Genomic DNA, 26,198 nt, shown 5'->3' on the forward strand with positions numbered 1-26,198 from the left:
CAAGGTCATTTTGAAACAGGGTCAAATAGAGTGCATTGCTTAGAGATGGACTACAAAGCCAATTTTACCCCTCAACCCTTGAACCCCAAATTATTCCTACCTGGAATTCAGAAAACAAATGGTTCTGTGTATTTATAACAACTTCAGATTAAATCAAAACCAGCCGATTTCTGGAAAGCTCCCAAGAGTTATATACACTTTTAATTAGACAAAAATCTAGTGGAAGAGAAAAGTCATTAACACCTACATGGACAACATAAGCAAACAGCTATTTTTATTTTGTTTTCAATAAAACCCCAAGGCAGAGCACTGGACTGACTGGATCTGATGAAAGCACAATGTTAAAGCTGGGGTAACACCCTGTATTACTCCTGTTATACAGGCAAGTGAAAAGATAAACCATTTAGCAAGGTAAGAGATAGCTCTGATACATGAGGTGAAGGTAACTAATCTATACCCTGCACCATTTTCCTATAGGCCCTCTTTTTTATTCTAGCTTTATATGTCCTTTTTAATTTTTTTTCTGCACTTTAAGAAATGTTGGAAGGATGCAAACCAATATTCCCCAAAATGTGTCAAGTTCATACCTGAGTGTGTCTGTGAGGTTCATCACTCTATTTCTGTATTTTTACCAAAAGAATCAAAAACACTTTAGCTGAACCCTTCCTCTCCCTCCACTCCTAAATCTTTAAGCAATAGAAATTCATAGTAAATCAGGAAGGAAAAAAAATACATAAGGAATCTTAAATTAGCCTTAATTAAGTGATTAAGATCTTCCTTCAGAAGCTAGAAAAATCTGATCCTGATTTAATAACACAAGGCGATCTTCTCTTTGCTTTGGCTTTCACCTGCTCCACCTAAGCATCTGCAACAACCATTGTCAGACACATTCGTTACAGAACTGATTTTGTTCTCTCCTTAATAAAACCCCACCATCTTCTAAACCCAACAAGCTACCAAAGAATGCCACAGACTCTGCTAAATTACGTGCACAATGTGCCCCAGCTGAAATGCTGTTTTTCCACCGGTCTCTTGGGGAAAAGAGAGTTGAAGAAATACCTGGTTTGTAGAGATGGAAATGCAAATGAAGGTCAACCTGCTCAAAACCATCAATGCTCAGTTCCAATGAGGTTTCACCTTAAAACTGGGTGTACCAAGTACCTAGAGAGGATGATCTGTGCCTCCAGAATTGGAAAATAACAGAGCAGCATCCTTTAGGTCTGCATTTTGAAACCAAGCATTTTGAAACCAAGCACTTGCACGTAACCTCCATGGGCCCAGCCTTTTACTGGCAAAAACAATGGGAACAGAAATGTGTGGCACTGCAGAAAGCAGTAGCAAGGGAAAGGAAAAAACAAACCACAGGAATCATTTCAACACCCCAATTATTTTCATGGTTCAAGAAGAAAAAACATTTTTTAATAATGCAAACCTCAAATTTTACCTAATGACGTACATTCATTTCCATGATTTATACAATTATTGCATAAGATTTGTGGTCATTTACATCTTCCAGTTCAAGTGACATTAGGTAGTACAATTTTGTATTAAATTCTAGTTACACTCTCAGTCAATTACACAAATGTGAAACAAGAACAAGACAGACTATTCCCTTTAAAACACCTTCTCCACATTTGTCCAGATGTAAAGATGGCATTATGGAGACAGTTGTGATGTTTATGGTACTCCCACACCAATTTGTGTTGCTTTGGTAGATTGTAGTGTAATGTTGTAATGCAATGGCCAAAAAAAAAAAAATTTAAAAAATCAACCACAAAACCCTGAAGAACCTGAAGAGGCCAGAAAAAATAATCATACTTGTAGGCTGATAAGAAGCAGACACTTCCTTTTTGGCAAGGCAAAGCTACTTCAAGTATTCAGAAAAGTGGAAAACAATTTTTTTTTTCAGTAAAAAGGTAAAATAAGAGTGTTTAACCACTGTGTAATAAGTCCCAATACACTGGTGGCAGTGATTATACATCACAGTAGAAGGAACAGAAACCATCCTGACATGAAGCCATACTGAACAGAACAAACTCAAAACGAGGAAAAGTGTGTGCTGATGCCTTTATCAGCTTGCCACGGTGAGTGTTTTAAGTGCATGACTGAAATTAACCATAATGATGCCACTGAAACCAGTGCAAGTGAGTTACTGGGTGCCTTAATCTGGGACAGAGGCAAGAGACTGCACACAGACAAGGGCATGGCTTAAGAGGCAGGATTACAGCAGCAAAGAAAAACTGCAGGAGTAGCTCAGAACTCAGCTCACATTTGTCCTACACATATGAAAGCTACAATGTATTTTGCTCCACAGCACAAAGAAAATACAAGCAGAAAAGTAAAGAAACAGACAGGGATCATTAAGTAATTTCTGATCAGTGAGACAACAAGGCAAAAATATGGTTTTGATCTCAAAAAAAAACCATCATCACCATCATACTGGACATTTTGCTCTCTTTCATGCAGGACAGAGAGAAATGGCAAATGATGAGAAAAGATGAGGAAAGGTAGAGGATGACTGCTTGACACTTCTGAAAAACATTTTTTAACTAAAAAATTAATCAAGGCACTTATAAATAGTAGCTAGTTACCTCCCCCAAGCCTTTGTCAATACAGAGATGACCACAATAATGTCTATTTTGGTGACAAGTGTCTCAATGAGAAGGTAGTGCCCAAAGGGCAGTTTCATTTTCACATATAAAAACAGTATTTGTTGTAGATTGAATTCTTCAGAGCAGTTTACTAGTTATATGGCAAGAGATTCAAACAAAAAACCCCTTTTTAGGGGAACACTAAGGGATAACAAAAAGCATGTGGACACAGGTTACTGTGAATCCTCCACTTTGGATTTGCTGAGAAACTTATTTACCCAAAAAGTTTTACCCTGGTGAAACTTAGTGGTACACAGCATGAGGTTATTAAGCCATAAAAGAATGTGATCCTGCAATACTGGTTGAGTACCTTCAATTCCCACAGGCTCAAATTAAAACTTCAACTGTTAAGCACTTTGATTATCTCATTCAACCTTTTTTTTTCCCCTTCCCCCTTTGAGTGGGCGACTCCAGTGATAATGGTACAACATTGCAGCCAAAGCTGATTCCCCTTAGCTTTTTCATGAAATACAACACAGTGTAAAACAAGACTTGGAAGAAAGTAAAAGGAAGAGGTTCAGTGAAGAGCAACATGAGAATATTGACTCTGAAAGAGAGCTTACTTTTACCACATTGAAAACCACAAGTGCAATTGCTCCAGTTCAAGTTCTAACTGCTCTCAGTGACCTCAATGGCACAACCAGCATGAACCCCCTAAGGAAAGCAAAGAAAAACAGAGGATGTGCAAAGCAGGCAGTCCCTGTTACTAAGCTGGAATTGATTGTGCTCTGATGTGATTAACTCCTGAAAATTTGGTAAGATATGCTGGTGTCACATTACAATAAAAATAGTGTTTCAGCTCTCACTAGAAGAAGATTAAGGATTTTGTTCTGGTCCTGCCTAATCCATTCCTGAATTGCAGGGTGCAGCCCTTGCCACACTTGCCTGCCAAAAAAGGCAGCTTCATTTTCTTGTGCTGAAAAAAGAAGCAGGCTTAGTGGTTATAAAATCCATGTTTTAAAGTGCACTGTCATTTTAAAGAGACATTCCCTATTAAAAAAAGTAAATAAAACCTTCTGATATCAACACCCTATAAAAATAACAGCTGCAATACTCCTTCTAAAATTGCAACTTAAAATCAAGTTAGCAGGATTCAAATCTTTTTTAAAAAAAGATATGAACCCAAAATAAAAAACCCTTTCTGCAGAGAATTCCCAAGCAAAATCTCACATAGTGTCCTACAAGCCCCTCTCCTAAGAGCATCTCACAGAAAATCCATTCAGTGTCTTCCAGCTGACAACCTCAAGAAAACAGAGGTCTAAATAAATCAGTCCTTCCCACCAGTCACCTACATAAGTGCAGGTGTGGGTGCTGGTGCAGTTTTTCCATCAACTCCTCCTCTGTAGGTTCTTCCAAAACATCTCTACAAAGAAAAAGCATGAGTTGTTAGGGGTAGCAAAGAGAGCTTCCCAGCACTGGTTTTCATAATGCTTATACTGAGATGTAACGTGTGCTTGTTTCAGGAATGAAACAAGGAATTAAAATTACAATAAGCTGATGCTCCCTAAAGATGCATCTAGTTGCAAGTGATCCATCCTCTACAGATGTGTCATGGAAACCAGCAGCTGTTTTCCCATAAGAAGCAGGGAAGCAATTTCCTGCACACAGTACAATACAACTGAAGGTCAATAGATTTGTTTTCCTGAAAAAAACTCCCAAATGAGAACATGCTCCCAATGCTACTATTGAGTATCTAACATGCACTACAAGTTCCACTAATGCATGATCATCAAGTATTAACTCACCACCCACAACTTCATAATAAGCCAAGAACATGCATCACTTCCCTCTTCTTTCCTTTGTTTTTTCCTCCCTCTGCAGTTGTTCCCCTCATCCCCAGCACCTCTTCTCCCATCCTACCATGAGCACAAAGCATATAAAGGTTAGGCTAGCAAGTCAGCTTAAAGCAGGCCTAACTCAAGCACTTGCTGGATTTCTCCAAACTAACAGATGAAACAGTTTGCTTCAGAGGGAGGAAGCAGAAGACATCTTGCAGCCAGCACACATTCTTTAAAACAGACAAAGAAAAAAAAATTACACTGATTATCAAGTCCAGTCCAACTCACCTGAACATGAGTTCAACTGTCCTCTGGTATTCAATGTCTGAAAGAGACTCTCGCTGGCAGCGACGGTCCCACTTGTGAATGAAGTTCTGAAATAAAAAAGGAACAGCAAAAGACATAAAGGCTTCTTCTGATGGCAGCAGAAAAGAGGTTATCTCTGGTCACTATGTTTGCAGATAAGATATGGGAGGTGGGTGAGGTTTGGTTTTACATGGTGAACACTCATTTATTTAGGCATCAGCTTATTTACTTGCTGCAGGTCACTACTGTACTCAGGCCTTTGTTCAGCAATGGAATAACTTTCTCATCACAAACTGAAAGAAGAGCACAGCAGAAGACAGCCCTGCTGCCTTCAGCTCCTAGCAAGGACTGCCTCCCCAAGACAAGCGTGTGAACTACCCACAAGATTATCTGATATGAATTTCTTCCTCTTTAAAAACCAAACAACATATAAACATACTGCTAGTTCAGGTTTTGCCATGTTCCCTTACCCATTTTGAATAACTCTGACAGATGAATACCTAGGGAGTATACACACAGCTCAGGCAAAAAAAGAAAAAAAGAAAAAAAAAAAAAAAAAAAAAAAAAAAAAAAAAGAGAGAGAGAGAGAGAAAAATAGTGACATTCTGCTCTCCTGCTATGGAATGCTGCATCTTGGCTCTGACAGCAACATTTGGCCACAGCCAGTCCTGCAGAAACAAGCAGGTAGAAGATGTCCTAGACTGAAAGTTTGCCCTTCTTCCTACTGTAGTAGATTTTAATTCTCAGTACATAGTACACTCAGCAATGTCAAGAACATCTCCAAAACAAACTAGAAGGGTTTGAGATGGGGTAAAGTGCTCTCAGTTCCTTCCACTGCCTATAAAAGAAGTCTACAATGGTGAACCTGGAGGAGACGGTTATGATTAGCATTCCCTTCTCCATCAGAAATGTTGGATTTGCAGGAAAGTATGCCATGAGTAACTAGCAGAACCACATGCTCTTCATGGTATTGCTCAGCAACTGCACTCCCACAGTTTCTCTGAAAAACTCTAGAACATGATCTCTTGAAAATAAGTAATCAGTTCCACTTCTCTAGAGTAGCACTGAATAATGGTGGTAATTCAAACTGGGGTGGGAAGAAACACAGGAGAATCAAATAAAATAAAAATTTTTAATTTAAATTGCTCACTTCATTTGCTGACAAATTAAAATGCAAAAAAGCCTACAGCCTGAATAATTAATGCTGAATTTAAATGGTAATGTATTAAGAGACAAGCAATTTTATAATATTTTACTTTATAATAAGGAGAGTATTACAATGAAAATGTACATACCCAATGAGACAAAACCAGTTTTGTGACAAAACTGCAAATAAAACATATAATTCTCTAGGAAAAAAAAAAAAACAATTCCCCAGCTTCTTGGGCATAGGGCAGCAAGAAAGGTAAAGTAAGCACACACACACAAACCCAACATAAAGTTGTCTGGGTTCTTTTCATTTCCTGCACAAATTAGAACCCATTTTCAGGATCTCACACCAAATAAACACACTTCCTTACCTCCAGAAGTAAAGCTACGAAGAGATTAACCCAGATGACAGAGGAGATCAACCACCAGGCTACAAAATAGATCTTTGCCCACCTGCAGATCAGATGAACAGACAATACATAAAGGAGGCAGCAAATAACCTCAGCCTGAGCAGAGCACCATGAAATCACATTTTTTTTTCCTTGAAATACAATACTGCTACTTTCTTAATGGAAAAGGGGGCCTGAATAAAAAAATTAAAAATAAAAAATGTTTGTTTTTCATTAAGTTAGCTAAACAGACTAAATCTCCTGGGTTAACCAGCCAAAGGTCACTGAAACAGCTCAACCCAGGTGCTGTCCAGTTCATTCAAACATTCCCTATGAAGTCAGTAAATACAAATGAAAGGTATGTCCCAAGTTTTAAGTCTAGAAAAAATTGTTCATCCACATAGAAAACACAGAAGCATTAGATTTATTTCCTGTATATCAAAATTGGTCCAAAAGAAAGGTAAGCAGCACTCCTCCGAGCAGATGGTAGGAAATGTGCTATGTGTATACTTCTTGGTCAGGTACATTATAAGCTGGATTTATATGGGACTTCTTCAGTATTACTACAGCTACTTACGGACTTGAATATCTTGAAAATGCATCCAAAAAGACTTGCCAGTTGTTCACCACCATCACATCCCAGAGGGTCACCACTGCTGCCTAAAAAAGCAGGAGTAGAACAGCGTTTAAGTGGCTGTGCCACAGATCTAAGCCTCAGAAAATGAGGAGGAAAGACAAGCAGAGAGCGGAAGAACAGGGATTTAACTATGATCACACTCACAGCAAAGTCATCGAAGTTGTTGGGCCAATATTCCAGCTGTTCATAGGACCCACACTGCAGAGTGCCATTGTCATGTGTGGTGTTGGCAGCACTGCAAGAGATGACAGGCTGATGTGAACACAGCTCCCTGTGAACTCTGCTTTAGAGCCCCTTGGAGAAAGTTAGATTATCTCATACGGGCAGAAAACAAGGGAAACCATTCAAAAAACGTATTTCAGATAAAGCAGGGTAAAACTACAGATAAGCATTCCTGCAATTTCAATGCAGCAAGAAGAAACAGAAGGAGTAACAGATAATGCATTGTGTGATTTAACATTAAAAGTAGGGTGGCTCCAAGAATGAGAGCAAAAAAAAATAAACCGAACAAAACCATCCACAAACAGCTCAGAGGTAAAAAGGCACAGATGCTTTGGAAAAATAGATTCTTTCTGAGCAGTGATGTTTTAGAATCTTACCTGGTATTTCCCAAGGGAACAACAGCACCTTTAAACAGCATTATGCCAGTTATAGCAAATGCATAGAAAACCACCTGGAAGGAACACAACCATTACCTTTGAATATTTCTGTCACAAAGTAAGAAAGCAAAATACAATTAACACGAAATTCATATTAGTACTACAGTTGAGGCAACAGCATCAAGAACAGTGCCTGAAGCTTTTAAAGTGAAAATACTTCTCAACTGTCTGCTCTTACTTTTTAATATTCTACCTAATTTTCAGTTATTAAAATGCATTAAATAATTTTATCATCTATTTTACTTCTCTGTGTCTCAGAATGCTGATTTTTAACTATAAACATTGCAGAACAGTGACTTAAAACCAAAACTCAGTACCAGTATTTACAAAGAACAACCTAAATATCTGAGTTTTCTGCTAGAGTCAATGAAAATAAACTTTCAGTGAACTTAACTGAAAGACAAAACTAAATCATTATTTTATATTCCATCAGCAACTTCCTTAAAAATGCTGATTAGTCTAAAAATAAAGTTTTGAATAACACAAAGCATTTGGGAACTTCTGTCTTCTAATTGTTAGAAATGCTAACTTCTTTTTAAAGAGACACCTTTCAGTCTTTAGCAATTGTCTAGGTGACATTGCAATTTTTATCCTAAAAAGATCTGTTCTAGAAATAACCTACAGCTTTGCTTTGCTTCCCTGTGAAGGAGCCATTTATCCCAGGAAAGCCTGAAGCAAGCTGAGTCTTCAAACAAAAAAATCTGGTGTGGGGTTTTTTTGTTTGGTTGTTTTTGGGATTTTTTTGTATTTTGCTACAAAACAAACCCAAGAATGGGAAGTCTGGAAGCAACAGAAGAGAGCTGCCCTGGCCTACAAACTATGAACACCACTGGACCAAGCTGAAGCTGACATTTCATAGCCTGCCAGAAGATGGGGTATCCGGCCGGGCAATAAAATTAATTTTATTCTTCGAAAAAACACATATTTAAAACACTTGCTGCCTAAGAAATTACGTAATCAGTTACATTATTTTATCTGCACGTGTGTTCCAGGCTAACATTAGGAAAGACATTTAGCATCAGCTGGCAATGGAGTCAGATTTCACTACAGCAGAAGCTCAGTGAGAGCTTCCATGTAGCCTCAAGTAAAAGCAAATTAAATTAATGGAAGAGGCAAACACTATGGCAGACTTGTCCCAGAAGTCTGAGTTGCACAGCACAGAAAGGTTTTTACCACCTCAAATTTGCCCCAACCAATATCTTTATTTCAAAGTGCAACATAAGCCAATTTAAGGCCTATCCTCTACAGATAAAAGTAGAGATTATTAATGACAAAAATAGACATTCTGGTTAAATTGCACACTAGGCATATAGACTAGAACAACAAATCATTGATCTTCAACCATTCAAATTAAGGTACCCTACAAAAACTCAAGAACAATAGCAAAACCAAACCTACCCAGGCACTTCTTTGCCCTACCAGGAAGACAGGGTTGCAAAGCCAGAAACTCAAGAGTTGGGAGAATTCATGTAATGGACATGGGATCCACCCTTTAATCACATTTGTTGAGTCTGTGTTCTACACAGACATACATAAAACAGGATGGCAGAGGCTCTTAAAAAAACCATGTCCAAACATGCCATCTTAAGACCTTCTCAGCCAAAAACAATTTAAAAGTTGTTTTGCTATTTAATTGAACACATGCAAATCAGGGTAAGGAAAATTGGTCTACTTTTAGCATGGATTAATTTTTAATTTGAATCCGCACTACCCAAGCTAAGGCAAACACTCGAAGGGAGCTTTAATTAATCTTTTGAAGATGCTCCTCCTAAAGGAGGCACTGCCACTGAGTGCTATCACAAACCAGCAGTTTATTGTGGCTTTCCAAGACGTGCCCTGGAGAAGAACTGGCTGGTTAAAGTGAAATGTTACTGCTCATGGTGATTGTACAAGAACCTTGTTAACTTTGTTGGTGACATACACTTATTAAACTACAACAAAGAAAATGACAATCTTGCATCGTGACTTACCACAAGGATTCCTGCAAAGGCTCTCAAGTTTTTCACCAGATCCAGCAGTGTAGTAACAACCAAAGCCATGAACTAAAACAGAGCAGCATTTTGTACCTGTGACTTTCATCACACTTCCAATCCATATCAAATTTTTACTAAAAGGACAAAGAATCACATCAAGAGAACTTAAGCTGGTTTTCTCTGGTGAGGGAGCAGGCAAGAGTCAGTGATTTTGTGAGGGGCTGTGCAAAAGTCAGGACAGTTAAAGCTGAGCTATTCCACTCATGTGCAAGAGAATTGCAACCTACTCTGAAAGACTCTAACAAAATTTATAGCTTGACCAACAAGGAAAGCCAAGTTGTAGAGGGAAGAGCAATCACCTTCATGTTGGGAATAATCCGCAGGAACCTGAAGACAATTAACATGTTCACCAGCCGCACCATATCCCACAGGGACAACAAGCCCATGAACTCAGGCCTCCTAGGAAGGGCAGAAAAAGTAACAAATCAGAGGAACAGCCCATGACAGAACAACACAGTTAAATCTGTACAGGTAAGTACATTGATTTACTTAGCAGGAATCTCAGCTACAGTGAACTAGTAACTGATGAAGGAAGGAATCCCTTTAGCCTGGGCTCTTAAAATATGTACAGAGAGCTCTTTGAAGTGCATGTTTGTGCTTTCTGCTGGGGAGGAGGCACCAAAGGGGGGTCCTTTCAGAAAACCAAGTGAACCAAAAGGATTGCTAGAGGGAGATACTTCAGGAACATACACAAAGATGGGCATTAATCCTTCAGGGCATGCCTGGCTGAAGAAGGGCTTTGAAAACAGCACTAGGTTAAAGGACTGTCTTATCAACCATCTTCCTTATGTGTTAACATTCCATGGGAGATGGACATACACTTCAAAAACCAGCCCTGAATTTTGGCTTTTACATGAGCATGCTAAATGCTTCTTGGCTGGAAAGGAGGGCAGGTGGTGGGGAACTAAAGCTGCCAATGACTTGGTAACACTGATGCTAAATCACGATTTGTACCTCCAATATATTCAACCCCAATAATGAACAAAATTATTTAATTTAACACTGCATAGAAGGCACAGTCTAGATAACAGCAACATCACTGTCCTGCCCTGAAGGTGGTGGTTGCTTGGTGTGTGGATGTGACAGCAGCACACACCAGGACTCAGAAGGATTCATCTGGATTCACTGTGACACAAAGACCTAACAAGAATTACTGGTGCTCCAAGATGACAGAGCAAGCAATTGCCTACATTTAGGAATCAAAGGGCAGAATCAAACACAAACATAATGATAACATCAATAATTAACATAGTTAGTCTGTAGCAATTGCTCTTCTGGCAACTATCACTTCTAGGTGACAGGAATACAAGCAGTATTCAAATATAAACCCTTCTAAAACTGTAAGGACTGACTTGTCTAACTCTGTTCAGAGATTCTAGTGTAAATTAAGAGAACTTCTTGATGGCAGCATAACAAATATCCTGAAAAATCAGGGAGTGTCAGTGTCTTAAGTGTGAGCTTGCATGAAGACACAAAGTAACAGAAAGTGTTATGAATCACTCCTGAATATTCAGGAAATCTTCCAGAATTGCTTTGCTTTCCTCTCTTCTTGTGGAGACGGTTTTCAAACTTTAAGATGAAGCAATGATTTTTATGTTTTTTACAACAAAAAAGAAATCAGGATAGTTATCCAAAAGCTGTTTGAACTTAAGAAAATCAAAAAACAACTGCTTGCTATTATAATACCAATAAATAGCGTTAGGTCAATGGAAATTTTCTTACTACATTTTTTAGCATGAAAATTTTATAGCATGAAAAAACCTCAGCCTTCAATCTACATACAGGTGTGAAGAGGTTTCATCAGCAGTTTGGGAGTTCATATAACTGGATTTATGGGCAATCTGGTACTGAAACATATTAGGTTGTGTATGCAGTACCATATTCCTACTCCTGCACCCCTGGTAAGCACAGAGCTGCCAAAATATTATTTTAAATCAGATTACAATTAAAACAAAGGCATCCTTCTCAGAAGAGCTACAGAACTCTAGAACACTAGGAAAAAAGAAAATTTCTTTCACTTACCCATATTTCATGGCCTCTAGTGACTACAAGGGTGCAAAATTCTACCAAATTTGGTAAATTAAAGACTGGGCTGACAATCACAGCATCATGACATGTATATGTGACAATGTGTGTGTTCCCCTGACCCATCCCAGCCACTGAGCAAAGGGCAGCAGGTCACAGAGGTTACTCACCAGCCAGGATGAGGAAATCCATACACAGCAAAAGTTGCAATCTCCAGAATCTTCAGTTAGGAAAGAAAAACCAAAAAAAAAACCAAAAAATAAAAAAACCAACAAAAACCAAAAACCAAAAACAAAAGAAAACCAAAAAAACTTTGCTTTATAAATCTGAGTTCCAGAAATTATGTAAGCTTCTTGACAAGAAACATTTTCAAGAGCTTTAAGCCACTAATTCAACTCGTTTTAAAGCTCTGAATTGTCATATTTGCCTAGTTATTCTCCAAACTAACCAAATGTACATAGAGCATCCAACAGTGACTCACAAAAGGATATGCAGTGAATACCATTAACCATGAATTTGACCTCATCTGCCACAGGGGTGTCAGGCTCTGACCAAATAATAATTATAATAATCTGACAATTGTTTTTAAATTTAAAGAGAAAAGTGGTTTTAAAATATGAAACAGAATGCCTCATGCAATTATTCCAGGAGCTGAATTTTTCCAAATAAAATTTAAAAATCTTCTTATCAGCGTTTTCCATGGATTTAAATAAGCCTGTCTTCAGAACACAGACCCTAAGAGAACCATGTACCACCATGTAAACTTTTCAGGCACAGAAACCCACAACACTGGCTCATGTTGTTCAACTCAACAAATCAGTGTTAAAAAAGTAATCCCACCAGCTCTTGTAGTTCCCTAACCTCCCTAGCCAACAAATCCAAGAATGTGTAAGCTAACAAAGCACTTACCAGCAAAATTACAGTCAGAAGTCCATCAAATCTATTGCTTGGGTAAGACAAGTACCTTTTCAAGCCCATTGCTAAGATTTTCAGCAACATTTCCAGCAGATAGTACAGGATGAAGAAGCAGTTGATAGCCTTCACCCCCCAAAAGAAAAACAACCATTAGAATTCCTGATATCTCAGGGAACAGCAATAACTGCATGGAATATTGTTGCATCTTACCCCTAGGAAGAAGTCATCTCTTTCAGATGGCTGTTTGTCTGCATCCACCACCAAAACCACCTTAAACAAAAAATATTTTATGAATCTTTAATGTAGCTTTACTGCTGCATTAAACAGATTTTTAAGCACAAGAACAGTCTTTCATGTTTTGCATAGACCTTTTCAAGCAGCTGAAAATACATTTTTAACTGCAAGTATTTCCTCTTAACACTTTGCATGACTAAAGCATGCCAAAAACCCAACTTCTAGAAAAAAGTTATTTAAAGAAAATTAAAGAACAAAAGCAGAAATTAAATTTGCAGCAGAGAAAAGCCAAAAAACAATTATAAAAAGGAAAAGAAAGAAAATCATTGCCCCACAACAAAAAAAAAACAACTTTACTTACACAAATAGAAATAATGTTTGCCAGGGCTACCACATTCCCCAAGTAGCCAAAGTAGGGATGGCCAAAGGCAAACTGCATTTTCTGCATAAAATGCGATTGGTACTCTGGACTTGGAGGGTGCTGAAAAGAACACAAACTATTTGCTGAGTCACAAAGAATAAGCATTTTAAAAATAATACAATAATTTTAAAAACACACCCCATCTCAGATTTAAAAAACCCCAGACAGTTTCAAAGCAAATCTTCAGGGCCACAGGCTAATTTTGACATTTCATCAGGAAAATGTTTTCCAGATGTGGCTATTAACAGCAAGAAACCATTTCTGATTATGGCACAGCAAAAGGTAATGGCAAAGAAGGAAGATAATCCAACCTCTCTCCAATGCCCCAAGCAGATAAACTAAACACCAAGCTACTATTTGTATACATCCCTTTTCCACTTCCCAACATTTAATTCAGAAGTCTTAGATATGTGCAAACATAGAAGAGAACATTTCCTAACCCTCAAATAATTTAGTGTTTTGTTTTTTTCTTTCCCTCTCCAAGTGGAGAAAACTGCTTTCTGCCCATCTTCATCTGAACACTGAGAGAATTCACGTTTCGTTCTTCATTCCGAGATTGGAGGAAAAAGACTTTGAACTATTTTGCCTGAACAACTCACTTTCAAATGCTGACAGAATAAACAAAGATGTATTTTGTACATCTAGCAATCCCACACTAATGCTGTAAAAGCCCCTAGAGCAATTTTGTCTCTGGCTATAAAAGCTGCTCACAAAAAGCTTAAAAGTCAATGTGATCACACCTTGTGTTCACATGCTGAAAAGTTTGTTTATACACTTTATACTAGAGTACTCTCACTTATTTTTGTACAAGGCCAGACAACTTCTGATGATTTGTAAATGATGATCACATACATACTTGCTTAATGGCATCTTTGTCTAGTTCTTCAAAGAGCTTCTGGAACTGGGCAGCTGACAGCTGGTCACAGGAGCACATTTTGAGTGACTTCACATGAAAGAGAAACATTCAGATCAACATTTGCAATAGGAACATCTGTAAAGTCTGCCAAAACCCCTCAGAGTACCTTAGAAATCTAGGAATAAAGATGTAATTCAAGCTGTTTGAGTAAGGTTCAATATTGCTCTGCTTTAATATAACACTCCAAGTGACTGGAGGACATGTCTGGCCTTTTCGATTTTCCCTCTCTGGGATCACATGCTCCTTTGACTAACTTGAATTTTAGTACCATGTAGTAGTGGCACTATTCTGTTATGATCCAAGGAATGCTGCAACAGAGGGCAGATCTTTAGATTTGCTAGTCAGGCTTGACAGTCACCAACGTAAAGGCTAAGAAAATCCAGTTCTTACCCTCATGATGGCTTGCTTGCAGCGAGAGTCCATCTCAGCTTTCTGCAGCACCTGTAGTAAGGCCCCAACACTGACACAGGACCTATTTAAAAGAAAACAGAATGGGCCCTGCTACAGATAACTTCACAGAAGGCAAAATGAGCTGTTTCAAATGTGTTCCTGCCTCTTTCTTGTTTTGAAAAGCAAATGAAACTAGAAGTAGGAAAGAAGGAAGCAGACCCCATAAGAGTCACCAACACTGTGTTATGAATATCCAGTTTCAGAAAAAATAAATAAATGAGATGAGCAACAAACTGCCATTTTCGAGAATGCATCCTCAGTAAATATATTAAAACTAAACAGGATGACAAAAATCTACTTTTTTTTTTTTTTTTTTTTTTTTAATAATCTACTTTTCAAGATCCTTCACTTACTGTTGTGCACTAGCAGGAGTCTCTTTCAGGGAAGACAGCACTTCAAAGGCAGCCCGGATTCCCAGCCGCCTCCTGAAGAGGGAGGACTGAACTGATTTCTGAGCAGTAAAAACACCACAGAGGAAACAAGTTACTCGCACTTCAGGCACTACTGTGTCCTATGGCCAAATAATATACTGATCCTTGGGCACACATCCCAGATTTGTGATTAGAGAACGGAACGGGAGACTGCCCTAGGCCTCACTCCTTCCAAGAACTCCTTGTACAAGGAGGAAGGAAGCAAGTAAGCAAACAAGTCCCTGGAATTCAAGTAAACATGCAGGTTACGGTTTATTTTCTATTCTGGAGTGCATAGGCATATGCCTCTTCCAGATACACTGGTAACAGCAAAGCTCAAGCATTAACAGAAATTCACATAGCATGCAGAGAGAAGAGTTAGAGAGCTAATCCTACTCCAGCTTCTTGTCTAAAAGCACAAATCCAGAGCTATGGTTTTTCATGGGTTTTTGAATTACAGTAATCACTTGCAAACTCAGTTACTTTATTAATAGTCGGATTATGTCATGCTATCAGGTAAGAAAGAAGAAAATTGAGAAAGAAGGGATGAAACAGAGGAGGAGGAAAGGATTACCGAAGTCCTTTCTGTTTACACAATCCTCTGCCACAAGAGGGTGGGGGCCATTCATTCTGAGTAATGTTGCCTCAAACTTATTATCCAACAAACTTCACCTTCTCTCTGGAACTCTACCAGAAAAGCTACTGGGCCAGTCTGGGTAAGGCTTGGTCTACTGGGAGGTGTCCCTGCCCATGAATGATCGCTAAGGTCCCTTCCAATCCCTCAACATTCTACGATCTGCAACAGCAGCTATTTAAACAGTACAGCAGATTTCCTTCACACAGTTCAAGTTACTCAGTCACTTGTCCTTGTTCAGTCATACAACAGTTCCTTTTTATTTTCCCCTACAAATAGTCAAAATAGCAGATCCACACCATACTTGGAAATATGCAAGCAGGTTTTGTCACCAGACAGGATCAAGCCATAACAGCATATAAAGGGGAAAGTATCTGCATCAAAGAACATTTAGTACCTTAAAACTGTATCTGCAACCAGAGTGGGAAGGCTCCTTTAATACAGATGAAACTTAATTCTTCCAAGGTTCAAAGTTATGGCAGAACATAGGAATTAGGAATGCTTTACTCACCAGAAGGTACCCTCGAAACTGGTTGTATATTATTGCTGTAAGCAAATTCATCAAAAACAAGTTGCCTATTGGAGAAAAAGAAGTAGTAAAATTTACTGAAAAATATCTGTTTCTCAAAGAAGTTTCAACATATGCAGTAAATCAAAAGTAAAAGGTTAGTTTTCTTGTGTTTGATTTCCAAGACGTTTTTAATGTTTCAATATACTGTAATGCATCCTCTCCCTTGTGACATGTTACCAAGAAACTCCAAACCATAAGAACTTTCCATGAAAATGATCTTACAGACACTTTGCAATAACTGGAAGAATCACACAAGTGAGAAATTCATGATTAAACGTTCCTAGAAAAATAAAACAGTGTAGATGGTATGCACAAGTGTCAAAGTTGAAGTGCATTGAAGACAAGAGGTAACTTACCTAATACAGTGAAGAGGATGAAGAAGATTGAATATGCTCGATTCTTAGAATATGCAGGTATCATCACTGAATCAAATTTAACAAAAATAGGAAACATTATTTTAATGCTTGAGATGCACAGTAGAGACATCTGTGAATTTCTGGTAATTGGCAAAAGCTCTCATACAGCTGGATTTTAGAGTGGCATTTATAATTACACCACAGAAAAGCAAAAAGCAAGTTACTAAAGGCATGATGAACCTTTACACAAACTTCCTCTGGCTGTACTAAGAACCAGAAGCTGAAAGAATGGTTACAGTAGTCTGAACAGAGCAATCTTACTCTGGTGTTCTTCAAAAGGAGAGATAAGTGTTATTTCTGAAAGACTGCTCACCATCAGGATTATTTGCAGTAGTCAGCAGGACCAGCAGTGACGTCAGGGAATCCGGCAAATTCCGGAAATACACCACCCACTCCTTATCCTGCTGGTTATCCTAGGCATTGTTAAGATAAATACCAAGGAATCACTGTCTTAGCAAGGAAGGCGGAAAAAAAGTTTAAATTTTTAAAAAATAATTAATATCAGTCAACGATCAATTTCTTACACACGTAATCAAATCTGCCCCACGGAAAAAGCAAAAGCCAAACATAAAAATTAAGAGAATGTGTATGAATACAGAGCAATCACATCACTTATTAACAGCAATAAAAAAGCACAAGTAAGAACAGGAAGGCCCACGTGAAGTTATGTCTAGTTAGCACCTCAGACCCAGGAAGAACAATCACACCACAAACTGACAGTATGGGACTCAGAACCTTCATCAAAAACACACTGGGAGGCTGATCTTGGATCCTTGGATCCTCCACAGATATTTTTTTTTCTGGAGGTCAAGAAGAGACAGATAAAAAAAGATGCAGAGTGCAAACACCACAAATATGAGTCAGGCAGCACAGGACAAACAGCCCTTGAATCTGCTATAAGACCGCAATATGTAACCCTAGAGGACACAGACAAGACAATGCAGAGTCATGAATTTCATTAATAAATCTACTTTTAGAACTTGCCTGCAGTATTTTGCCATGTTAGATTAAATTAGTTTGTGTGGATGTCAGAGCAGCACACCAAAATAGGAAAGTCCACTCTCTCATTTGTTATTTTTTGCCTCAATGTACACACAAGTGATTAGTTTAGGTATACAAGTTATAAATATACATCTGCTGGGGAAGCTCATAGCTGAAATTAGATGTGACAAACAGAGATAATACAAAGTTCCAGAAGGCAACTAACAGTGAGAAAACACACCTCTGCTTCTCATTCCAAAGATTCTGTAACATGGGAATTCAGGGAATTTGCTGATCGTGAGGAAGACTAGAAGCTGGCTCAAGTGCAAATTATAGCAGAAATGAAGGTGCAAAACTGAGATTAAGGATGGGACCAGAATTACTGGGAGAAGTATGCAAGAAGTTGTTGTGTTTACACTAACATATTTACGGAAGGCCTTAAAAAGTAAGAATGAAAAAAAACCAAATAATCTGAGTGTGATAAATTAAGATACAGGAAGTCTAAAAGAGAAGGAACACATCAAGATTACCGGAACACAAAAATTATTTTAACCACAAAATTTCAATTTTGCTTTTCAGAAGCAGGAAGAGAAAAACAAGAGAAAAACCCAGAGGGATCAGAAACCAAAACTAGTACAGGCAAAAACCTACCAGGGCATGGCCTGGTAGGAATAACAGTATTGAAAAGCAAGAAAACACAGAAGAAACTAAAGTTAGCAAAAAGCTAGATAGGGAAGAAAAAAAAAAGAGTGATAATATAAATGAAAGAGTGATGAGAGCTTTGGAGACAGAACAGCACAGAGGGTTTCAACAAAAGTTACTTTCTCTTCAACAAGAGAAAGTAACTCAAGGGATCAAACTTGGATAAGGAAGTCTCCTGCATACATGATACTATGCACACGTTAAAGCTCTCCAAATGGACTTCAAACTCATCTCGGCACGTCTGACAACGTGACCTTTTTCAGTGAAAACGAGTTTCACTAGTTTGACTATAAAACTAGACAAGAAGCAGCTGTGCAAGTACAGAAAAAAGGCACCCAGATCTACCGAAGCAGCCAGAGAACTGATTACCTTTGTTCGAGCAAAGAGCAGCATGGCAAACATGGTGAAGAGAGACAGATGAACAGCCAGTAGTAGGAGAACACTGTTGGAAAGCAAATATATCAAAGTTATTAACAGTAGCTTTATCTTATTCTTAATATCCTCTGCTAAAAATGCAAAATTATGCCATATAAAGAAAACCAGGGGTGTTTTTAAGAAGTTATATGGAGATAACAGGAGGAGATGTGAGTTTTGATACAAAATAAAAATCACACTTGTGTCTCAGTTCTTCCCTTACAAAAGGGCTTAGAAAAGCAGAATCAAAACCTCCCACTCAACTAGCATTAAAAAACCCTATGCCACACACAGAGTTCATCTCAAAGTCTAGAAATCTTGTACAGACTAAGGGGATTAAAAAAGTTACCACAACCTTCACCCTCTGTGACCTGATCTCACTGAGCACTTAGCTACCTGATCCAGAAGGAAGCTGCTCAGATGTCCCACACCAGAACTCAAAGGATAACAACCTGCCTGCTACCAGCCATCCTGTGAAAGGATGTTTTCTGTGCTATAACCCACCTCGCCATTTCAGGCAGTGTGCTGTTGATACTTTTTAATGTTTTCTTCATCATAGAAGAATTCTGGAGGAGAAAGAATGGGCGAAGGATTCTTCTTATTCTCACACTCTGCAAAAAAACCAACAGATCAGACACTGAGTTCCTGCAAGACTGGCAGCTCAAATATTTTGAATGCAAGTTTGTCAGAAAGCACTGGACACACACATTGACTAAGCCAACAGCGGAACAAAAAAAGAACTGAGCTCTGCCCTTCTGAGCTCACAAAACACCGAGAAAGATTCCACACTTCATTAAAATGAGGAGAGATTGCTTTAAAAACACACATTGACATTTCAATAGTTTCATCAGGCCACTAATTGGAAACAATCTAAATTTACTGCTCAGTAGACATAACAATCTTGCAAGAGATGGCATTTTTGTATTTTCTGCCAAGTTCCATCTCAAGAAAGGGACTAATAGAGAGCTACTGTCCATAAAAACAAATATATATTCTAAAAATAAGTGCTTAACTTCAATTTTCCGACTGTTTTGTAACTAAAGGGCCTGGCAATTACTTACCAGTTTGGGTCTCTGACAAGACTCAAGCTGTGTTTTTTTTCCGCACAACACTGCAGCAAATAATCTTTTTGCTTCTTGCAGTCAAGATATTTGCAAGTCTTCAAGTTATTCCTGTCACTTATATGCTATTTCAAGTGTTTCAGCATCTTGCATTTTAGGATCAGTCTTTTGTGGACCACACTTAGCAGAAACAAAATCCATAAAAATGACTTTCTTTATTTCTATTCTCTTGTTCATCCATCCCAGCAGTTCAACTGCTCCTTCTGCCACTGCTTTCTGTTGGGAAACTCCTGTTCAAACTCCCTGTCCACCATCACACCTCAAGATTTCACATTTTAAGAGCATGTCTCTCTCATTCACTTCCCAGCATTTTTACCACACTAGTTTTTCCTTAACAAGGATTACAAGTGCACAACAACTAATTTAATGTAAATCTGTGGCAGACAAAACCAACTGATGTAGTATTACATCAAGGAAGGCACTTCTAGAACCATTTCCAAACTTGATATTCCTCTCAGGACACAACTGTTTTGAACACAGCACAGCTTCAGGTTAGAAAGCAGATGTTAAACTATCTAATTACCTTTTTAATTACCTTTTTCATACACTTTACTTCAGAGGCTTTGCCATTCAGCCAAGTTAAGCACATAATTCTCCAATTGCACGACAAAATTGGTGCCAGGCACTAAGTTTTCCCTGCACTCTTCAACTGCTGACAAACTAAAGCAATGAGTGCTATTTAATTTTACCAACAAACACAAAATTTGCATTAAGAATCAAACAGAATTCTTCACTAAGCTACACTACACCAAACTTTTTCAATGCTTCAGTGAATTATCCAGCCATGAAAGACCAAAGTAAAGCTGTTCTTACCTCTTTGCAGAAAAAACTCAGTGACACAATCCAATCAGTAAGGGAAACAATTAATGTCAGTATATAAGCCATTAGCCATTTATTTTTCCAAAATTCTTTCCATCCAATTAAGTAACTCTGGACAAGGGAAAAAAAGAACGACCATAACTTACTTTAATAATAAAATCCAATACCGTAATAAGTCAGCACCAATTTTTTTTCCAAGTATCTGCAATTTTACATTAGTGCTCTTAAAAAGCTCTCCAAAATCCAAACAAAAATACGTCGTTGAGAGATTTTTTTTCTACAAGAACTAAATAAAGGCCAGCAAAAGTAAAAGTTGCACAAAGGTCACGCAAGAGAAATCCTTTGATTGCAAGAAAATTCTCCACTTAATAAACATAAAAAAGGGATTTTCCAAAAATAAGTATCCTAAGAAAGGTCAGTTTCTGACAACTTTTATTTTGTGTAAATGAACTGACACATATTTATTATATAGTCTGATTTTACAACCTAATACAAGCAGCTAAGCCAAAACACTTGCACTCTCAGCAAAATTTATTTAATTTTACTTCACTCAATTAGTAAAATTAGGTTTAAAAAAAAAGGGAATAAATGTCTTAATTAAGTAAATACACACTTGCTAATTTCTCCTGAAATGAGGCTCTAATAAAGCACAGCAATTTCATCCTGCAAACTCAAGATTTGAAAAACAATTCTACCACACACCTACTGCTTCATTCAGTACCAGGTGAATGAGATGCTCACCTTCACAGACACATCAACCACGAACACCAGGAAGCAGAGCAGCTCCATGCTCTCCGTGAGGCCACAGGGAGGATTCCATGCGGGAAGGCGGTAGCGCACATCAGACGTGATGGTGAGTGAGGAAGGCTCTTCAACGAAAGCCAAAGTCAAGATTACAGTAATGGTTAAGCTCAGAATCCTGTTTGGACAGAAATTAAATCAAAAATAAAACCAACAAAACCATAAAAAAGGTACAAAAAAGCACCACCCCAAAACAAACCCCATAAAACAGTCACAAAATGAGTCAAAATAATAACAAAATACTTAGAGTAAAGCAATATTCTTTGAAGTAAACCAAGCTTTAGGATACCATATTTCACTCAAATGGGTTAGACCACAAGGCAGCACTTGACTAGCGTGTTGTTGCCTGCACTGGAGATGTAACTGCTGACCACTAAATAACCTGAGGTGGTGTCCTTTGGAAACTAACAGCAGCAAACAGTCTTGCCCGTATCCAATATGTTTAGAAACAGATCCTTTGAAAACTCTTAAGGCACAGTGCTTTAAATCATGCTAATTAGTCCACTCATGCAATAATCCAGTGGCTGTCTGCAAAGAGCCATCTATGTCATCATACTTTCATAAAATTTTCTACTTTCCACTTCTATCATGTTCACGTGTGGTCATAACAACTTACGTGCTTCCCAGAACAAGTTCTTATAAAGATAAAAACACAATTACCTAATTATCTAAAAAGTAGGAAAGAGGAAGAGTACTTTTTCAGGAAGTCTAACTCCTAAACAAAAAAGCAAAGAGAATAACCAAGTTCTTACCACTGGCAAGTCCTGGAATAGTACCATCGATAAAGCCACAGGGATTTGGAGTCCACACGGTGATTTATAGATCGGTACTGAAGGCAGGAAGCAAAAAGGCTAACTCAAACATTACATTCAGTCTGTCTCAAAAGCAAAGATCAAGTGACCAAAGCAAACCAAATTACTACATGTTATTAAAGTATCAGATCACCCATGACCACAGAGGTATTCTACATGTGTGAAAAGGGCAAGATTATAAAGAAGTTTTGCTATCTAAAGACCACAGAGCTGCTCAGATAATTAAATTGTGTGCCAGTCATCTCAAGCAAGCACTATCATCATTTCAAATAACAGCATTTGTAATAATTCAGTGACTATTCTACATACTCGCCAAAATGGTCCACCCACTTAATTCCCCTCTCCAGCATTCATTCCATTCATGCCTCTTCTTTTGTCTTTCTCTTCCAACAGGCCATAAGATGCAAATTAATTCTGAATAGAAGAGACCTCAACCTATGTCTTTGAATAAATATGCTTCCAGATCAGGAAGTGCCTGTGATTCTTAAGGAATCCACAAAATATGTCCCTCCTCTGTGCCAGCTCCGGGGCTGTTCTTACTCTGCCCCCGCTGAGTAGATGCTTCCAAAAAGGTGGCCACACCTTAAATACATCTGACCCCCAGAAATCTCCCAATTAAAATGCAGCAAGAGAGCTCAAGAGCTGCCCTTCAGCATTCCCACTGCCTGGGAGAAAACAGGATCTAGGAACCTGCAGTACTGGCCAGTAAAGGAGTGACGAAGAAGGAATCAAGACTTCCAAAGGCATCAAGTTCAGCTGAAGCTGAAGAGTCCCAGCTTCACACTTGAAGCCAGCCTTAAACTCTTGAGCTTTTACCAGCTCTTAAGATGTGCAAGTAGTCAGACTGAGAGGCAAATTACAGGGTTTGCTCAAATCATTTCTCTCAGCAGTAGGTTAGTCACTAGCAAAACATCCACAATCAAGCCAACCCAAACAAATAAACAAACAAAAAATCACTATGAAGATCACTCCACAAACCAGCATGTCTTCTGAAACCCTTAAAGAGATTACTTAATTGTGGGGAAAAATATATTTCTCCTAGGCAGAAGTTCACTGAGACTTGCATACCACAGGAATTTGGAATTCTGATTTTGCTTTGTGAATTGAGATGGTGGTTTACAAATGTTGCCTGAACACAGAAGAACTTAAAAACTGGCAGAGTGTGTGACAAGCATCCAGCATGGGAAGCATGAAAGCTAACAAAAAAAATGTTACTTACTTGTATTGCATCTTCAATAAATACTATAGCTTGGTTTATATAAAGGTCATTATCAGCTCCAGCACCTATGAAGTGAAAAAGAAATAAGATTTGCTTGCTGTATTTTGGATAAACAAACTTTGGATAAAACTGCTTATCAGTTAACAGAAGGTGCACAATCATGGTTCCCATGACAAAGGGCACTGTACACACACAAAAAAAAGAGCATTCCTGCCACATCTGCTCTGCCAGCAGCACTGTGCATTACATTAAATAATAATAATATCAAACACATCATGCACCTGTGTTTTGTTAAAAGGTTCTCTTTTAGGTTTAAGTAGCCAGAGTACACTGGTAGTTAAGCATCACAAAACTACACAGAGACAAGTCCTAACAGACAAAATAATGGAGATTCAAATTGTTCTTTGACAGAGTATACAGTCAAGCAAAGCCAGGAAAACCAGGCACTACTATTATAGCAATTTTTAATTTTTGTTTAATGAAGATACTGCGGTCTAGAGTGATCTTGTTCCTCCAAAACCAGGAGGAATCTATAGTCTTATGAGAACTAAATTTAGTGCTTTTTAAATTTGTTCTGAGAGTTACTATTACCATACCAAACAGATCAGAGCTCAAGACACAGCAAGGGGTGAAAGAACACAATTTGAAATAAAATACCACTAAATTAGTTACTATGACACTTTTGAAAACCCATAATTAAGAAGTCTGTGTGAAGATAGACACATAAAAAATAAAGGGCAGCCACTTGTGTCTACTTGAAGCAAGACCTTTCAGGAACTAACCTGGCAATTAAGGCAAAAAGAGAAATAAAGGTAGTTAAGGTCAAAATAAGGAAGGAAAAAAAAAAAAAAGAGAGATATAAAAGGATATAAAAAACTGAGGAGGACTCCAGATATGAAAAACATATGGTAGTGTAACCTTCCCACAGAGGACAAGAGTCCCAAAGAGCAATTCACACCATCTCCACCCAGGAGACAGCAACCACAACCGGGGATACAACACGAAGGAGTCCATCCCAGCAGCAGCACCATGCCCTCCCCCACACACCAAGCAATGCCAGAAGCACCACTGATGGGAGCCACAGACAATTTTATGTCCCCACATGATTCAGCAGCATCAATTTCCTACAAAGACTGCAAACGGTTTTTAAATGTCACCCTTTATCTGAGCATCAGCAACAACAGATTTGTACTGACCCTGATACGAACCCTGACACAAGAAAGATCTGAACATAAACAGGAGACAAGCCAGGCCCACGCAGTAAAGGCATGATTTTTTCTATAACATCTCACACTAGTGAGATAAAACCAAAAGTTGCTTAAATAACCATTAGCTAAAAGGATTGCAAGGACAGCAAAAGCTTTAAGTACTTGCAGCACACAGCAAGCCACTAGTGTTGATACCAAGGATTTTGGAAGGGCAGAATCTAAATGACTGTTCACAGTATAAAAATAAAAGAGGGAAATTAGCCAAAAATGTTTACTGTAGCAATTTCTCCATGCATTCTACCATGGATATCAAACTTATTCTGCAACTCTTAGTCACAGCAAGTGACACTTAGTCACAAGTGATGATTAAAGCACTGCTCGCTTTGGGCACACAGAATCCATCCCAGACCGCGCTGCACTCATGGAACTGCACAAAAGAGCAACAAAAAGTGAAGGCTCCCTTAGTTAATGCAATATCCTGGAAAGAGAGAAGCTGAAGTCTCCAAAGGATTCCATCCTGGGAGAACTGAGATGTCAGACCTACGACAGTCAAGAAAACCTTGTCAGCACTCTAGAGGAAAACCTTAAAATTACACAAGGAACTGAAGAAGCCTGGGGCTGCAGCAGCCCTGGCGCTAGCGGCTCCCTGGGAGCCGTCCCCGCCGGAGCGGCCGGGAGCAGCCCGGGCAGGGCGGCCGAGCCCCGCAGCAGCCCGGGGGGCTTCCTGCCCTTCCCGCTCCTCCCGCTCCCAGGAGCGCCCCAGCTCTGCAAGGCAAGGCAAGGGAAGGGAAAGGCAAGAGCTCCGCCCGCTCCAGCGCCCCGGGCACTCACCGTCCTCGGCGGCCGAGCGGGCACCGCCGCGCTCCCGCCACAGCCCCCGGCCCGCCCGCCAGCGCCGTGAGGGCAGCAGCGGCTCCGCCTCAGCACCGGCCTCCATCGGCACCACCGACCGCGCCGCCGCCGGGTTGCGACGGGGCAGGACGGGGCGGGAGGGGAGGGGACCGGGGGCGGGAGGGGAGCGGAGCTCGGCCCGCCCCGGGCGGCTCCGCCCGCCGCATGTGACCGGCTGCGAGGGAGCGCGGAGCGGGCGTTCGCCCCCTGGGCGCCATTTCCCCCCCGCCCGTGGCGAACTGAGGTGCCGGAGCAGGCGGGGTGTGGGGGAAAAAAAAATATCGGCCAACGTCATTTATGGATTTAAAAAATACATCCCTGATAAGCAGTTGCATTTTTTTTGCCTCAGGCTCGTTGCAGGCTCCTGGCTGGGTGGCTCAGGGCAGCTGCGGGGCCGCTTTCCGCATATATCACAATCCTAAATAACCATTTACATCCCTGGTCGCAGAAAGTACTTAATTTGTATTTAATCACCTAGGCATTCCATAAGCAGCCGTGAACTTCACTCATGTTGCTTTCATTGTTAAAGATGATTCACTTGTGCCACTTGCCCGCTTTTCTCACGCTCCCATTCACACGCCCTTCCTCTGGTCAATTTCATAAAGCTGCAATTTCAAAAGAGGCGTCAGGACAATG

At 39.3% G+C, this 26,198-nt stretch overlaps 1 protein-coding gene across 7 annotated transcripts; it reads right to left on the reverse strand.

The window, feature by feature from the left end:
• Positions 1-1,385: 1,385 nt before the first annotated feature.
• On the reverse strand, positions 1,386-25,668 carry TPCN2 (two pore segment channel 2). 7 transcript variants are annotated; one of them, XM_064425959.1, is made up of 26 exons: positions 25,503-25,666; positions 23,464-23,528; positions 22,185-22,261; positions 21,373-21,550; positions 20,626-20,742; positions 19,196-19,302; positions 18,647-18,719; positions 16,908-17,007; positions 16,535-16,600; positions 16,119-16,183; positions 16,005-16,040; positions 14,917-15,014; positions 14,504-14,585; positions 14,054-14,140; positions 13,138-13,257; positions 12,753-12,812; positions 12,537-12,665; positions 11,798-11,847; positions 9,902-10,001; positions 9,540-9,611; positions 7,510-7,583; positions 7,055-7,145; positions 6,851-6,933; positions 6,256-6,337; positions 4,718-4,803; positions 1,386-4,014 (listed from the first exon to the last, which is right to left on the reverse strand). In XM_064425959.1, exons 1-26 carry the CDS (start codon positions 25,606-25,608, stop codon positions 3,936-3,938), a joined length of 2,283 nt encoding a protein of 760 aa, XP_064282029.1. In that variant the 5' UTR covers positions 25,609-25,666; the 3' UTR covers positions 1,386-3,935. The 7 variants fall into 7 exon arrangements, with proteins under 7 accessions (XP_064282029.1, XP_064282032.1, XP_064282031.1 ...); XM_064425961.1 differs by lacking the exon at positions 1,386-4,014 and adding an exon at positions 4,021-4,249 and having other exon boundaries at positions 25,503-25,667; XM_064425958.1 differs by lacking the exon at positions 1,386-4,014 and adding an exon at positions 4,258-4,507 and having other exon boundaries at positions 25,503-25,668.
• Positions 25,669-26,198: the final 530 nt, after the last annotated feature.

This window comes from Passer domesticus, chromosome 6 (assembly GCF_036417665.1).
Source record: "Passer domesticus isolate bPasDom1 chromosome 6, bPasDom1.hap1, whole genome shotgun sequence".
Lineage (NCBI taxonomy): Eukaryota > Metazoa > Chordata > Aves > Passeriformes > Passeridae > Passer > Passer domesticus.